Source organism: Nothobranchius furzeri, chromosome 17, assembly GCF_043380555.1.
Source record: "Nothobranchius furzeri strain GRZ-AD chromosome 17, NfurGRZ-RIMD1, whole genome shotgun sequence".
NCBI lineage: Eukaryota > Metazoa > Chordata > Actinopteri > Cyprinodontiformes > Nothobranchiidae > Nothobranchius > Nothobranchius furzeri.
Genome location: NC_091757.1, coordinates 55,395,469 through 55,409,998, shown reverse-complemented (window position 1 = coordinate 55,409,998; position 14,530 = coordinate 55,395,469). Strand labels below are relative to the sequence as shown.

Sequence of the window (14,530 nt, the reverse complement as noted above, 5' to 3'; positions counted from 1 at the left end):
TGTTTGTTGCATTTTAATTCTGATGTCATTTTTTCTGTGAGGTGCTTCATAAATAAACTTTAATTACTACAAAGAATTTTACAGCAAAAAAGAAACAAATTTTTTTTATATTGATGACATTTAGAATCCAATAATTACATAATAAGTTTAATTAAACAAATACACACATTTAAAAATAATTAAACAAATAGTCATTGAAATAGATAATAAATAAAATTGTAATAAAATCTAATAATGAATTAAATAATGATTAGCCAATAAAAATTTTCTAATAATAAATTAACCAAATCAAACAAATGAACTAATAATTACATGATAATTTAAAAAATGGAAGTAATAAATTCTATTGTAATAATAAATCAAATGATTAAACAGATTCTTACTCAACTCCCACTTCCTGTTTGAAAAACGCAACAAATGCTGTTGCCTAGCAGAACGAGAGGGCGGAGCCGCTAACAAATACACACACTCACGACATTGTGACATCATAATGTACCAGCTAACATCACAGTGTACCTCTTAGCCAATGGCGATGGCAGATTTAAATTCAAATGCAGTGCAGAGTTTTTACCTGAAGAGGGTGCAACGCTGACAGTTTTAGGCAGAATATTTAAATTTAACCTAAGATGCACTAAAGTGCAGAATTATTGACTGCATTTGTCTACAGCACGATCAGACACTCATTTATATAGTTTATCAGCAAAAAAATGTTGATTTGGGGTGACTTGCGCTTTAAATAATAATTGAAATAAATATGAAATAAAATTGTTACAAAAAATTGAATAAAAATGATTTAAAAAATGATAATTCAATAATAAAAAAATCCTAAAGCAATTAAACTGTAATAATAAATAAATAAATAATTACATGATACTTCAAAAATGTTAAAAAATTACATCAATTACATTGTGATAACACATCAAATGATAAACAATTAACATAATATTCATATAATTAAATATTTATTAATAACCATTATGTAATAATTCACTATTAATTAATAACTAATACCAGTACACCAGAACCCTCAGCCGTCTCAGATCAGAGCTCTCTGCCTACCTGTAGTTGCCCAGTTTGACCCAGACTATTTGTTTGTAGTGAGGTTTCTTCCCCGCCCTGCAATCACTGCAGGACCAGGCACCCTCAGGCATCTCCATCTCCAGACACTCCGGGTGGAAGGAAGCTGGGCATGAGTCGCAGCACAGCAACTTGCCACCTACATTGGATACACACATGTGTTTGTGTGCGTGTATGTTTGAGTGTGTATGTGTGTGTTTGCGTGCGTGCATGCATATAGGGAGTGGGTATGCAAAGAGAGGAGGAGGAGTGTACGATTAGGTGATGCACATTTACACTTGGACAAACTCTGAATCTCATTTGCAGACAAGTGTAAGAAATTGGAAGAAAACAAAACAAAAGAAAAATGAAATAAAGTCATATTTTTTTAACATCTAGAGTAAAATGTTGAAATTTAAAGCTAATGGCAACATTTTGTCCCATTTCTGTATGATGAACTAAAGCTTGTTGCTCGAGTGAAGGCTCCTGTGACAGCCACACTGTGTGAAAATGTTTGGAAACTCCTTCATGTGCATCTCATGATGGCAACAGCATGTCTGGCAATCAGATTCAGAGCACTGTACCAAAACCAATCCAAGGGAAAAACATGCGGCAGCGCCAGAATAATGTCAGCCAGCAAGGTAGGAATTAACCAGGGTTATGCTCAAACAACACATTATTGGCAATAAGCAGGCATGCAGTCCTGCCAGAGAAGCAAACTTGTTCCATCGCACATCCCATCCTGCACAGACCGGCTTGCATGGAATCACAGGCTTACAATATTCCTGTTTCTGGATACTTTAATGAACTGTAAAACAATCATCCACATTTAGAGCTCTTTCACTGCTTAAAAGGAACAAAAATCGATTCCCGAACGGGATTTATATTCCATCCAAGGCAGGTCAAAGCTCAAGAAAATGGTGGAAGCAAAAGGTGTCACGTTATCTGATATTTTTGACTAAAAAAAAAATTAATTCAACAATAAAAAAGTGCGGCTGAACAAAGCTTTTCCAATCCAAGACAGCCCAGAATGCCGAAGCAGAGAAGCAGCGCACCTCCAGCAACGATCCAAAAAACCAGATCCGGGATTAACCAGAACATCCTGCAGCAGGGCGTCACACAGAGCGACTGGAAGTTAGAAGATTTCCCCAGGAGAGAAACTTTTGGTTTGGTTTTGATTGACAGAATCTCAGAATGGGCGTCATGCAAGAACAGAACAAGCAAATACAAGCGGAGACGTGTATTCACCGGACTACGAGTGAAACAAGACTCCACAGGGCTACACTCGTTTTCCTTATAATAAACTCCTTATAATAAAACACACACACACACACACACACACACACACACACACACACACACACACACACACACACACACACACACACACACACACACACACACACACACACACACACACACACACACACACACACACACACACACACACACACACACACACACACACACACACACACACACACACACACACAGTACTATGACAGTTTAAAACCATTTCCAAGTAACAGAAATTGAACAAGATTAAAAATCACCTCCTAATATTTCATAATTAATAATAACAGGGTATCTACCGGTTTAAGGGAGCCAAATTTAAGACTTTTAAGAACTTTTTAAGGCCACTTTGACCAAATTTAAGCAATTTTTAAAAATTAAATTTAAGCTATGATTTCCAGCTACTGCCTGGAACCGGTGCTAACCACGTTGCAAATGTGGGATTAGCCATCCAGTTACCATTAAACTTGCACTTCCCCATGGCGCAAGCTCCCGCTAGCTTAACCAGCTAATGTGCTCATCTAAAAATAGCCCCCTTTCACAACCAGCTGAATGTGTACGGTTCCGCTTACGGCAACATCGTACACAAAAAATGCTGAACACTAACTAGAAATTCACCAAATTTTTATAGAAATAAAAGAATCTTGTTTATTGGGTCTTTGGTCATTTAAGTCCTTTGGAAACTCTATTTAAGGATTCTTTGTAATTTTTAAGGATTTTTAGGGCCTTAAATTTGGAAAAGCTAATTTAAGACTTTTTAAAGACCCGCCCGCGGATATCCTGTAATAATAAAATCCATATTCGAAACTTGTTTTAGTAACTCCATATCAATAAACTTGTCTTTGTAAAATCTTACGTGTGTTCTTGCTGTGTCGCATCTCTAATTCCATGCTGTAGTTATTTTTTAAAACACAGAGCAGTTTTGTTTACCTGTTTTCCCATGCGGGAAAACAGGTAAACAAAACTGCTCTGTGTTTTAAAAAATAACTACAGCATAGAATTGTCTTTGTAACATTTGTAAAGGTTTTATAATCAGACTAAAAACACAGCAGGGGTGAGAAAAAAACCCATCTTCAGTGACATAAAAACAAAACAGACCTCATCCGGGCTTTAATCCCAATAAGCAGCAATCCGGAGTTTTCCCCTTTTCAGGAATTCCGTATTATTTTACAGAAATTCGTAACGTGATAGTGATAGACTTTGGGTTGATCCAAACAAGATGTGGCGCAGAAAATTTCAGGCGAGTCCCAGAAGCTAAGGATAGAACTGGGTTCTATTTTTGCCACAAGCCACTTCTGGGATGAGAATATTTCTAGGAATGTCCCGTTTCGATGTTGGAAGTAGGGGTTAGGGTCAAATATCGGCCCAAAAACAGTGCATCAGATTATATCAGACGGCATCAAAAATCTCCGATATGAGCAGTCCGTTAAGGTTCACATTTTTATTTTATTATTGACTCTTGTTCTCCGATTGAGTAATATCACTTGATCAAACCTTTCATACATTCCCTAGGGTTGGGTATCGTCAGATTTTGAACGATTCCAATTCCTCGTTTCGATTCCAGTTCCCATCGATTCCCGATTCAGATTCTTTCAAGACATTCCATGTTTTAAATGAGCCAGCTGACCACAGGTCCTACTTGATGAAATAATCTCAACTTCAACATGAATTTTAACTCTATGAACAACAACATCACCTTCATTTAGACACAAACGTGTTTTGGAGGAAAAAAGAAAAAGACTTGCAGCACAACTAGAGTGTTTGTTTCTGACCCCAACCAAAGTCTGGAAGCACCCTCTGGGATGAGAGGCTAAATGTCTCCAACATATCCAGAAACGTCCAGCTGTTTTCAGCTAAAGCTCTCAGGATGATCATGTCCAGGATGACTGAGAACTACACCTCCATGCTGCAGCAGCATTCAGGCAGAACAGGAAGTGAAACTTAAACGTAGCTGCTGTCAGTAACAATCTAACAGATTTAAACATTAAAACTCAACAGAAATAGTTCAGAAAGGAAATTAAAATGTTATTTATTATTAATATTATAATTATTTAATGTGGCAGAAGCTGGTGTGGTCCGCCACAGAGAAGCTGCTCTAGCAGGATGACTTCAGCCTTCTGACACACACACACACACACACACACACACACACACACACACACACACACACACACACACACACACACACACACACACACACACGAGTGTTGGTGAGCGGCTGCGTCTGACTGCTGACGCTCCGTGTGTGTTTTTATTTCTGCAGTGAGACAAACTCACCTCACACCGTCCACAGTTTGTTCTTTAAAGCTTCTATTAAATCCACCGTGTTGACGTATTTAACACGTTTCCTCTACGCTGCAGGAGTTAACGTTTACATCATGGAGTAAAAGTTCGGCAGACGCGTTTGTTTATATCTGGGTGGGGGGAGGGGGGACTCGGTGCTGCACACAGACAGCTGGTGTGATCAGCTCTGAAAAGCCTTGATCGCAATTTGCAGATCACGTTTATTTTTCCACGGAGATCGGCCGCGGATTCCTCTTCCGTCGGCATTCTAGGAATCGGAAAAAAAAAAACTTTGAACGATTCCGGGAAAAACTAACAGTTGGAACCGGTTCCAATCGATGCTCGATGCCGAACCCTATTCCACACTACAAAATAGGTACAAGTATGTATAATTTGTGCTGATTTCGTATCAGATCAATACCGATCAATACTGAAGACTGCAATATCAGTATCGTATCGGAAGAGAAAAAGTTGTATCGGGACATCCCTAAATATTTCCACAGTTAATGTTGGGCTAGACAGGAATCAAACACAGTGTCAGTGTAAAATGTCTGATGATTTTCAAAATAAAAGACAATTGCAGAGATGCGATATCTTATCTATCTAGATTACGTCAATACATGTGACCTAACGGCGTATTTACTCCCAGCATCTTTCGAGAGTGCAACGATTTCATGGCTGTAATCTTGGCAGTAGAGAGGCACAACATTATAAATGACATCAAACAGTGATATCTTGGTTTGGATGGCTCAAACAAACCATGATCTTTGAAGTCTCAAGGGATTTTTTAATCGTGAGTCCAGCGAGGAGGATGAAGGAGATGCTCCCCCGGTGTAGATCGATGCGCCGCAAAGCACCCGAGTAAACCGTTCCGCACCTCTGAGGATTCCCTGTACTGTAGAGCCCATGCAATTTAATCTGACTACCATTCATTCTGGGGCGACGGTGACACAGGAGTTAAATGCTCGCCCCGTAATTGGAAAGTTGCAGGTTCAAGCCCGCTCAGTTTGTCGCTGTTGTTGCGTCCTTGGGCAAGGCACTTAACCCTCCTTGCCTGCTGGTGGTGGTCGGAGGGACCGGTGACGCCAATGCTCGGCAGCCTCGCCTCCGTCAGCTGTGGCTACCATGTAGCTCTTTCCCACCAGCGTGCGAATGTGTGTGTGAAAGGGTGAATGACTGATTGTGTTGTAAAGCGCCTTGGGGGGTTTCAAGACTCTAGAAGGCACTATATGAAATACAGGCCATTTTAACATTAGCCAATAGCATTAGACATCCGCTTACGTACAGATGTCAATCACAGAGTACGCACGAGCATTTTAGGATGTCCCTAGACAGATGCAGAGTTGTGTGTGTGTGTGGGCTTGTATTTGTACCCTTGTGAAGACCGAATTTGGGATATTTACTAATCTTCTTACGACTGATGGTCCTTTTTAGGACCAAAACCCGGTCCTAATACGGAGTACCCCCTAGGGGTGCGGTTTACAGATAAGATGTGAATTGAGTTTTTATTGCAGATAACTTTAGGAATACACTGGTTAGGGTTAGGCATAGTGGACTCACTAAAATGAATAGAAGTCAATACAAAGTCCTAACATGGTTACAAATACAAGTGTGTGTGTGTGTGTGTGTGTGTGTGTTTAGCTCTGGTGGTTGGCTAGAGGTGTGTGTTCTAGGGTTGTCACGGTAACCGGTGTAGCGGTATACCCCGGTAAAAAAGTTGACAATAATAATAACCGTCTTGTTTTTAAAAAAATATATTATCTCGGTGGATTACCGTGGCTGCGGTGTAGGCGCGGTGACCCTTACCAGCCACCGTATCATCTGCTGAGGTTGCCGGCGGCACATGCGCACTTTGTTGTTTACAACCAAAACTTTCTTGAAGCTAAAGCTGAAATAATGGCCAAAGGAGACGGCAGCTCTCAGGACATTTATTATCCCTCAAAGAAGACAAAGTGGGAAGTACGGGCATCTTTTGGATATTTGAAGAACGTCGAGGGACAGTTGATAGAAGACGGCTATCCTGTTGGCAGCACGTGCAGAAAAAGTGTCTGTGAAAGGCAGCAACGCTTCAAATCTCATGACACATCTGCGTGACCATCACCCACAACTCTACAGTCAACGCAAGGCAAGCTAACGTTAGCGTTTTAGCTAAAATGCGTGATCCGAGGATTTGGGTTGAGGGAGAATGCAACGAGTTGCTATATAAAGCAGCCGCAGCGCCGCTACCTGCATATAAACCGTGTCGCGGACACCGCCATGTTGAAATGACGCTATGCATTACGGGGCTCCCAGGGACAGATAAGAGTTGGTCTCTCTCCGAGAATAATTATGAATTTAACAACGATTACTGCCTGATGACATTTTCCCACATCTGCAAAGCTCACTGGAAGGACACAAACCGTGGACAATATTTTCCTGATATAGAGTTTATTACTCAAGTAAGGGTAAAAAAGTATCTGATTAGAAGGCTACTTGAGTACTGAGTATCATCTGGTCTAATATTTTTAAAATGATGACATCAAACAGACAAAAAATAAGAAGTTATGTGCAAATATTGGTATTTTAAAGACTAAAGGGGAAAAATGTAAACAAATAAACAACATAATTACAAAATAACACATTTTAGGCTAAATTTAGACACAAACTGAGGACAATATTTTCCTGGTATACAGGGTTTATTTTGAAAATGTAACATGTTTAAAAAAATACCGCGATAATACCGAAAAACGTGATAATTTTGGTCACAATAACCGTGAGGTTACATTTTCACACCGTGACAACCCTAGTGTGTTCACGAATGAGAGGCATTGCTTACAACTGCATCACAGGGGGAGGGGCTCACAGATGCAATACAGTGTTTCCACCACTAGGCGATGAAAAAAATCCAGATTACTTTTACTAAAAGTCTGAGTTATTTAATAAGAGGAAAAATCTGCAGAGGAACTCTGAAAATTTCTTCTAAGATGCATGAAACTGGCAGCACGACGTTCATCTTTAACAGGTTCTCAAATAAAAAGTATTTATCAAATTTAGCTTGAACCTAACTTTATGGTGTGATCAACATTTGAACCCTGGTCTATTTCAACGCCACATTCAGTGCCGAGGTAATGGATGCGAGGTTATCAGTTCGACCACATGCTGTTGTTTAACTGGAGTTTTACACACAGGTCACATGACTTCATCAGGGGAAGAAAGAAAAATGCTGAAAATTTTAAAAGAACAAAACTAAATCTGAATTATTTATTTCTGCCTCAGTGTACTGCTGATCAGATAGCACCATGTTGCGTTTAGATTTTCTGATCATTTCTGGTCCTCCGAAGACAAAAACATTTCTTACTTGTGACTAAATGAATCTTTTTGAACCCTTTTCTTTGAGCGGCAATTATATTTAAAGCAAACAGGGCACATCATTAGGAGAAGTGAGTCCGACTTCTTAGATTTTCCACCAGAAAATACCTCCCAGTAGGGATGTAAGGAAATGTTGAATATGACAATATATCGTGATATTTTCCCCAGCGATATTATATCGATATTCAAAAGCTGTGTATCGAAATGATCGATATCACAATATATCGTGATATTTTGTCTTGCAAAAATGTATCGATATTTAAAAGTCGTGTAATTTTTGGAAGAATTTACATGGAAACATTTGTGTATTTTATTTTCTTGTGGTGCAATTCAAACGCCGACCACTAGTTGGCAGCAATGTGCAATGGGTTTTGTTTTTACCATTGAATTGTAAATCCCTCTGTTATGGTTTAACATGTTAAGTATCAGTTTGGACTGTTTATTGAATTTTCCTATAATAAATTTAGTCTAAAAAAATCGCCAATATCGTGTGACTGAATGTATCGCAATATATCGTGATACATCGTATCGTCTCCCCTGTATCGTAATACGTATTGTATCGCCAGAATTTCACCAGTACACATCCCTACCTCCCAATATATTCTTGCATGAGGCCCATTGTCATCTTGCACTTTGCTGAAGTTACTTTGCATCTCTATGCATTAAAAATAAACCACATGCTTAAAATCAGTTGATTAACCCCAAGGCTTTGAAAAAAAAAAAAGTGTGCAAAAAATAAAATAAAAAAAAAGAAGGCAAACGAAATCAGAATGGGAGCAGGCACGACACAAACACAAACCAGTGTGACAAAGGAGAAAGAGAAAAACTGTTCAGTTACCTTTCCCAACATTCTTTTTGGTAGCTGACGAAGGAGAGGGAATCATAGGTAATTTCAACTCAGCACGATTTGACTCAGTCAGAAGGTAGTGGGACTTATAGGCATATGAACTTAATATGGTGTCAGTAAGGTCTTGCACTAACAGCCCTACACAAGACACACAGGAAGAGACGGGGGTGAGCCGCAGTCAAACTCCAAGTTCACCCAAAAATTTTACAAAAGAAAGGGAGAAACACATGTGCACAGCCTCTGACACGCACACAGAGTTGATCCTCATCGGCATTCAGGACAGATGTTTGGTTTTTATTTTCAAGTGGAGTGCAGTGTGACAGCCTGAGTTTCTGTCTGAGTGATTACCGTGATGGAAAGGACATTAAATCTGACAGCGCTGCTGTGCATGAGAAATATATCAGACATAAAATAACCAATATAAACATTGAACATCTAAACTTGTAGGTTTCACCCGGCGACTTTCAAATCTCTAAAAAGATCAGAAAAGTCAAGCTAGAAGAAGCCAGCTGAAGCAATGAAGTTGGGGAGGGGTGTCTTCTGAATCACAGCTATGGTTGTGGTGAGGGTGGGGGTGGTGTGTGCGAGTGTGTACAGGTGTGAAAGCTCACCTCTGGCGCACAGAAAGCACCATCCCACGTTGACGGGGGAGCTGAGAAGGCCGTTCTTCTTGGCGCTGCCGTGATTGCTGCAGATCATGATGTGATGGGTGAGGATGACGCTGCCGGCCGCCAAACAGCCGTCGCCAGGGTGATACGCCAACGGACAGCGGATGCAACGGATGAGACGGCCTGTGGGAGCGCAACAGGTGTACGTTAGCAGTGACATCACTAAATAAGCAGGATGTTCTTTAGACAGGAAGGAATCTCTGCAGGTAAACATCGACGAGATATTTGACAGTTTCATCTTTCAGGCATGAAATCATCTAATTAACACGCTGAAAAGCTTTAGGAGATGCTTTCTGGTTGAACTAAAAGAAAATCCAATGTATCTGGGTGATATTTAACCTTTTTGTTTTTAACATATTGACATCTCCTGATATGTCGCTTTAGAAAAGCAGATTTAGGCCTAGTCCACACGTAGCCGGGGTTTTTTGAAAACGAATATCCGCCCCTCCAAAAACTTGCATCCACACCACCGCGTTTAAAAAAAACAAACTCTGTCCACACGTACCCGGATAAATACGTTGTTAAGGACATGCCAGACCTGTAGGCGGCAGTACTTCCCCCGTTCTTAACCTCGTCCTTCGTCTGTGGTCTTCCGCAAGGAGCAGTAATTCCTCTTGCAAAAACAAACAAGCAAAAAGCGCTTGGACAATTGATAAAGCGAGCGCAGCTCTGAAGGCATCCATGATGTCGGCTAGTGTAAACACAGGTCGCACACGTGATGTCAGCATTTTTTGTCGCGGAAAGTGACGTTGCGGACCTTAAAACTCCGGTTTTGTCCGTCCACACGCAGACACCCAAAACGGAGAAAACGCAGATCTTCACTTTGGCCGGAGTTTTTAAAAAGATCCGTTTTCGTGTGAAAAAACTCCGTTTTCGTGTGGATGACAGGCCAAAACGTAGAAAAATGTCTACGTTTTGGCAGATCCCCGGCTACGTGTGGACAGGGCCTTAAAGTCAGGCATATCCGTGGACAGCCTGGAGCTGCTGCAGAATTTTATTCAGACGAATATCCTGAAAATCATCTTTTTAATAAAGGCTCACAGTATCTGCAACTGACCTTTCTTCATATCCACCTGTTTTATTTGATACTTGGTCAGTTTTTTTATTTGATTAAAATCGGCCATGAAAGTCAGCCCAAAAAAAAAAAAAAAAAGGAGTCGCACCACATATCGGCATCAGCAAAATCCATATCAGTCCATCTCTAAACCAAACCCAAACGTGTGAAGAGAACATCCAAACTGACAAAGAACTAGGGTCGTCACGGTGTGCAAATGTAACCTCACGGTTATTGTGACCAAAATTATCACGGTTTTCGGTATTATCGCGGTATTTTTTTTAAACGTGTTACATTTTCAGACAACTACATAAACCCTGTATATCAGGAAAATATTGTCCTCAGTTTGTGTCTAAATTTTGCCTAAAATGTGTTATTTTGTAATTATGTTGTTTATTTGTTTACATTTTTCCCCTTTAGTCTAAAACACCAATATTTGCCCATAACTTCTTAGTTTTTGTCTGTTTGATGTCATCATTTAAAAAATATTAGACCAGATGATACTCAGTACTCAAGTAACCTTCTACTCAGATACTTTTTTTACCCTTACTTGAGTAATAAACCCTATATCAGGAAAATATTGTCCTCGGTTTGTGTCCTTCCAGTGAGCTTTGCAGATGTGGGAAAATGTCATCAGGCAGTAATCATTGTTAAATTCATAATTATTCTCGGAGAGAGACCAACTCTTATCTGCCCCTGGGAGCCCCGTAATGCATAGCGTCATTTCAACATGGCGGTGTCCGCGACACGGTTTATATGCAGGTAGCGGCGCTGCGGCTGCTTTATATAGCGACTCGTTGCATTCTCCCTCAACCCAAATCCTCGGATCACGCATTTTAGCTAAAACGCTAACGTTAGCTTGCCTTGCGTTGACTGTAGAGTTGTGGATGATGGTCACGCAGATGTGTCATGAGATTTGAAGCGTTGCTGCCTTTCACAGACACTTTTTCTACACGTGCTGCAAACAGGATAGCCGTCTTCTATCAGCTGTCCCTCGGCATTCTTCAGATATCCAAAAGATGCCCGTACTTCCCACTTTGTCTTCTTTGAGGGATAAGAAATGTCCTGAGCGCTGCCGTCTCCTCCTTTGGCCATTATTTCAGCTTTAGCTTCAAGAAAGTTTTGGTTGTAAACAACAAAGTGCGCATGTGCCACCGGCAACTTCAGCAGATGATACGGTGGCTGGTAAGGGTCACCGCACCTACACCGCAGCCACGCTAATCCACCGAGATAATATAGTTTTTTTAAACAAGACGGTTATTATTATTGTCAACTTTTTTACCGGAGTTTACCGCTACACGGGTTTTCCTGATATAGGGTTTATTACTCAAGTAAGGGTAAAAAAGTACCTGATTAGAAGGCTACTTGAGTACTGAGTATCATCTGGTCTAATATTTTTAAAATGATGACATCAAACAGACATAAAATAAGAAGTTATGGGCAAATATTGGTATTTTAAAGACTAAAGGGGAAAAATGTAAACAAATAAACAACATAATTACAAAATAACACATTTTAGGCTAAATTTAGACACAAACTGAGGACAATATTTTCCTGATATACAGGGTTTATGTAGTTGTCTGAAAATGTAACGTTTAAAAAATACCGCGATAATACCGGAAACCGTGATAATTTTGGTCACAATAACCGTGACAGCCCTACTCCAGTGCGACTTATATATGTTTTTTTCTTCTTCATTATACATTTTATGGCTGGTGCGATTTATACTCTGGAGCGACTTATACTCCGGAAAATATGGTAATTGCAGCTGGTGTACCCCTGTTTAGAAGGTGGTGGAACACCTTGATTATTCGTTTCCAGAGGGGTTATTTGTGGCATGATAACACATCACTTGTCAACGATATTCCCAGGGACTCTGCAGTTGCTTTCTGTGACTGTACTTTTCGTCCACCTGATCAGATCTTTCAGTTTAAGGTAGAACTGGATGTACCTAGAAGATTTAAGATAAAAGCAAAGCCTTTAAGCTTTTTTTTACCATCTTCTCAAACCAGTTGCTCTCATCAGTAATGGCACATGCCTCATTTCCTCCTTTAGAACCCAAATCATCACGCTCTACCACAGTGATGAAGGCTTTCGTCTCTGAATACGATTTCATTTTTTTTATTATGCACATTTTTTCCTCGTTCTCGCTGTTAGTTCAGGCAGACGCTTGGAAGCCGCTTTACCTTTGCTGGCTCGCTGCACGTCTCTCTCCAAGCAGCAGGTCGAGCAGCTGTGCTGAGGGCAGCTGAAGCCTCCACCAGAGCTGCTGGTGGCTCCAGGAAGTTTCTGGACACACTCCTCGTGGTAGTAACACCCGCAACCCGCAACTGAGCAGCGAGTCACCTCCTTGCCTGCCTCTTTACAGCTAAAACAAGGATGACTGCCTGAAAAGGGCAACGAGAGAACAACACTCAACACATCGGGGAGCTGAACTCGGCTCAGGAGAGGACGAGGGTGTCGGTGCTCTCACCGTTTCTGCACTCGGAGCAGACGAATCTGCCTTCGGGTGGAGACGACAGACCGAGACACTCCTGGTGAAACTGTCTGCTGCAGTCACCCTCACACACGAGCAAACCCTCACCGTACACCTCACAGATCTAAAGAAAAATTCATCTAGTAAATCTCATATTTATGTGTTTTTAGGATGAAAATCTCCAACCAGATGGATCAGGAGTAGAGCTCACCTGGCACACAGTGTCTCTCTTTCCAGCGCTGCTGTCCTGACGGGACAAGCCGGAGTCCACAGACTGAGTATCCGAGGCGTCTGCATCCGCTGCTGCCGGACTATCCAGGCTCTTCCCAAATAAACCCTGGAGAACCACAAAGCTAACATGAGATTTAAGCTTAGGAGTTTCATTATTTTTCTGACGTCTTCATGTTATTCTATTAGATCAACCTGTGGGTCGCTGAGGCCTCTGGAGTCAGAATCAGAGGTGTCTCTGTACTGAGATGACGCCATTTCAACATCTGTTGATGCCCTGCTTCGCTTCTTCAGGGGCTTACACGCATCCGAGATCTCACTGGCTCCTACAGGATCACAACGTGTTTTTTTTTTTTTGTTTGTTTTAAAGAGATTCCAGTCGGAGATCTACGGGAGGCAAAAAAGATGTCCTCGTACCTTTCTGTGAACCCGTCTTCAGTGTGGTCTCCGGCGCCATCTCAGCCTTTAAGGAGGTTAAATGTCTGTTTATTTCAACGTTAATTTTTAAACAGCTAATGGAAGACAAGTCTCCCCTCACAATATCACAAATGCATTAATAGCCTTTTGGCATCAAGTAAAACCTCAACTGGGCTTCTGAGCTCAAACTCCATTTAATCTTTTATGCGTGATGACGTGACTGTTGGCTCCATGCTGTAGTTCTTTTTTAAAACACAGAGCAGTTTTGTTTACCTGTTTTCCCGCTTAGCGGGAAAACAGGTAAACAAAACTGCTCTGTGTTTTAAAAAAGAACTACAGCATGGAATTAGATACGACACAGCAAGAACACACCTAAGATGTTCAAAGTTACTGTTGGCTGATGATGAGGAGGAAATGGATGAAGAAAGTAAAACGGATAATCTTCGGCACCGAGGCGGACTCATACCTGTTCTTTTTTGGTTTTCTTCTTGGGGATGGGATCGTTGCCTCTCTCCGACTCTGATCTGCTCCTGCCTGACCGCCGCTGAGGTTTCCTCTCCTGCGAACCTAAAGACACAAAAATACCGACGTGTAGGGATGTGTACTGGTGAAATTCTGGCGATACAATACGTATTACGATACAGGGGAGACGATACAATGTATCACGATATATTGCGATATATAGTCATACGATATTGGCAATTTTTTAGACTAAATTTATTATAGGAAAATTCAATAAACAGTCCAAACTGATACTTAACATGTTTAACCATAACAGAGGGATTTACATTTCAATGGTAGAAACAAAACCCATTACACACTGCTGCCAACTAGTGGTCAGTGTTTGAATTGCACCACAA

The 14,530-nt window shown here is 40.8% G+C and overlaps 1 protein-coding gene across 4 annotated transcripts in view; it reads right to left on the bottom strand.

Annotated features, from left to right (window-relative positions):
• nsd3 (nuclear receptor binding SET domain protein 3) overlaps positions 1–14,530 on the bottom strand; it is a 28,775-nt gene that overhangs the window by 6,283 nt on the left and 7,962 nt on the right. For 2 of the 4 annotated variants that reach the window (XM_015973096.3, XM_015973097.3), the window contains exons 8-16: positions 14,137–14,237; positions 13,671–13,716; positions 13,449–13,579; positions 13,237–13,362; positions 13,023–13,149; positions 12,736–12,936; positions 9,439–9,618; positions 8,819–8,965; positions 1,060–1,216 (exon numbers count right to left, since the gene is read on the bottom strand). In XM_015973096.3, coding sequence (XP_015828582.3) covers positions 1,060–1,216; positions 8,819–8,965; positions 9,439–9,618; positions 12,736–12,936; positions 13,023–13,149; positions 13,237–13,362; positions 13,449–13,579; positions 13,671–13,716; positions 14,137–14,237 — 1,216 coding nt within the window. The remainder of the gene's footprint in view (positions 1–1,059; positions 1,217–8,818; positions 8,966–9,438; positions 9,619–12,735; positions 12,937–13,022; positions 13,150–13,236; positions 13,363–13,448; positions 13,580–13,670; positions 13,717–14,136; positions 14,238–14,530) is intronic. The other 2 variants (XM_015973098.3, XM_015973099.3) reach the window with 2 other exon arrangements.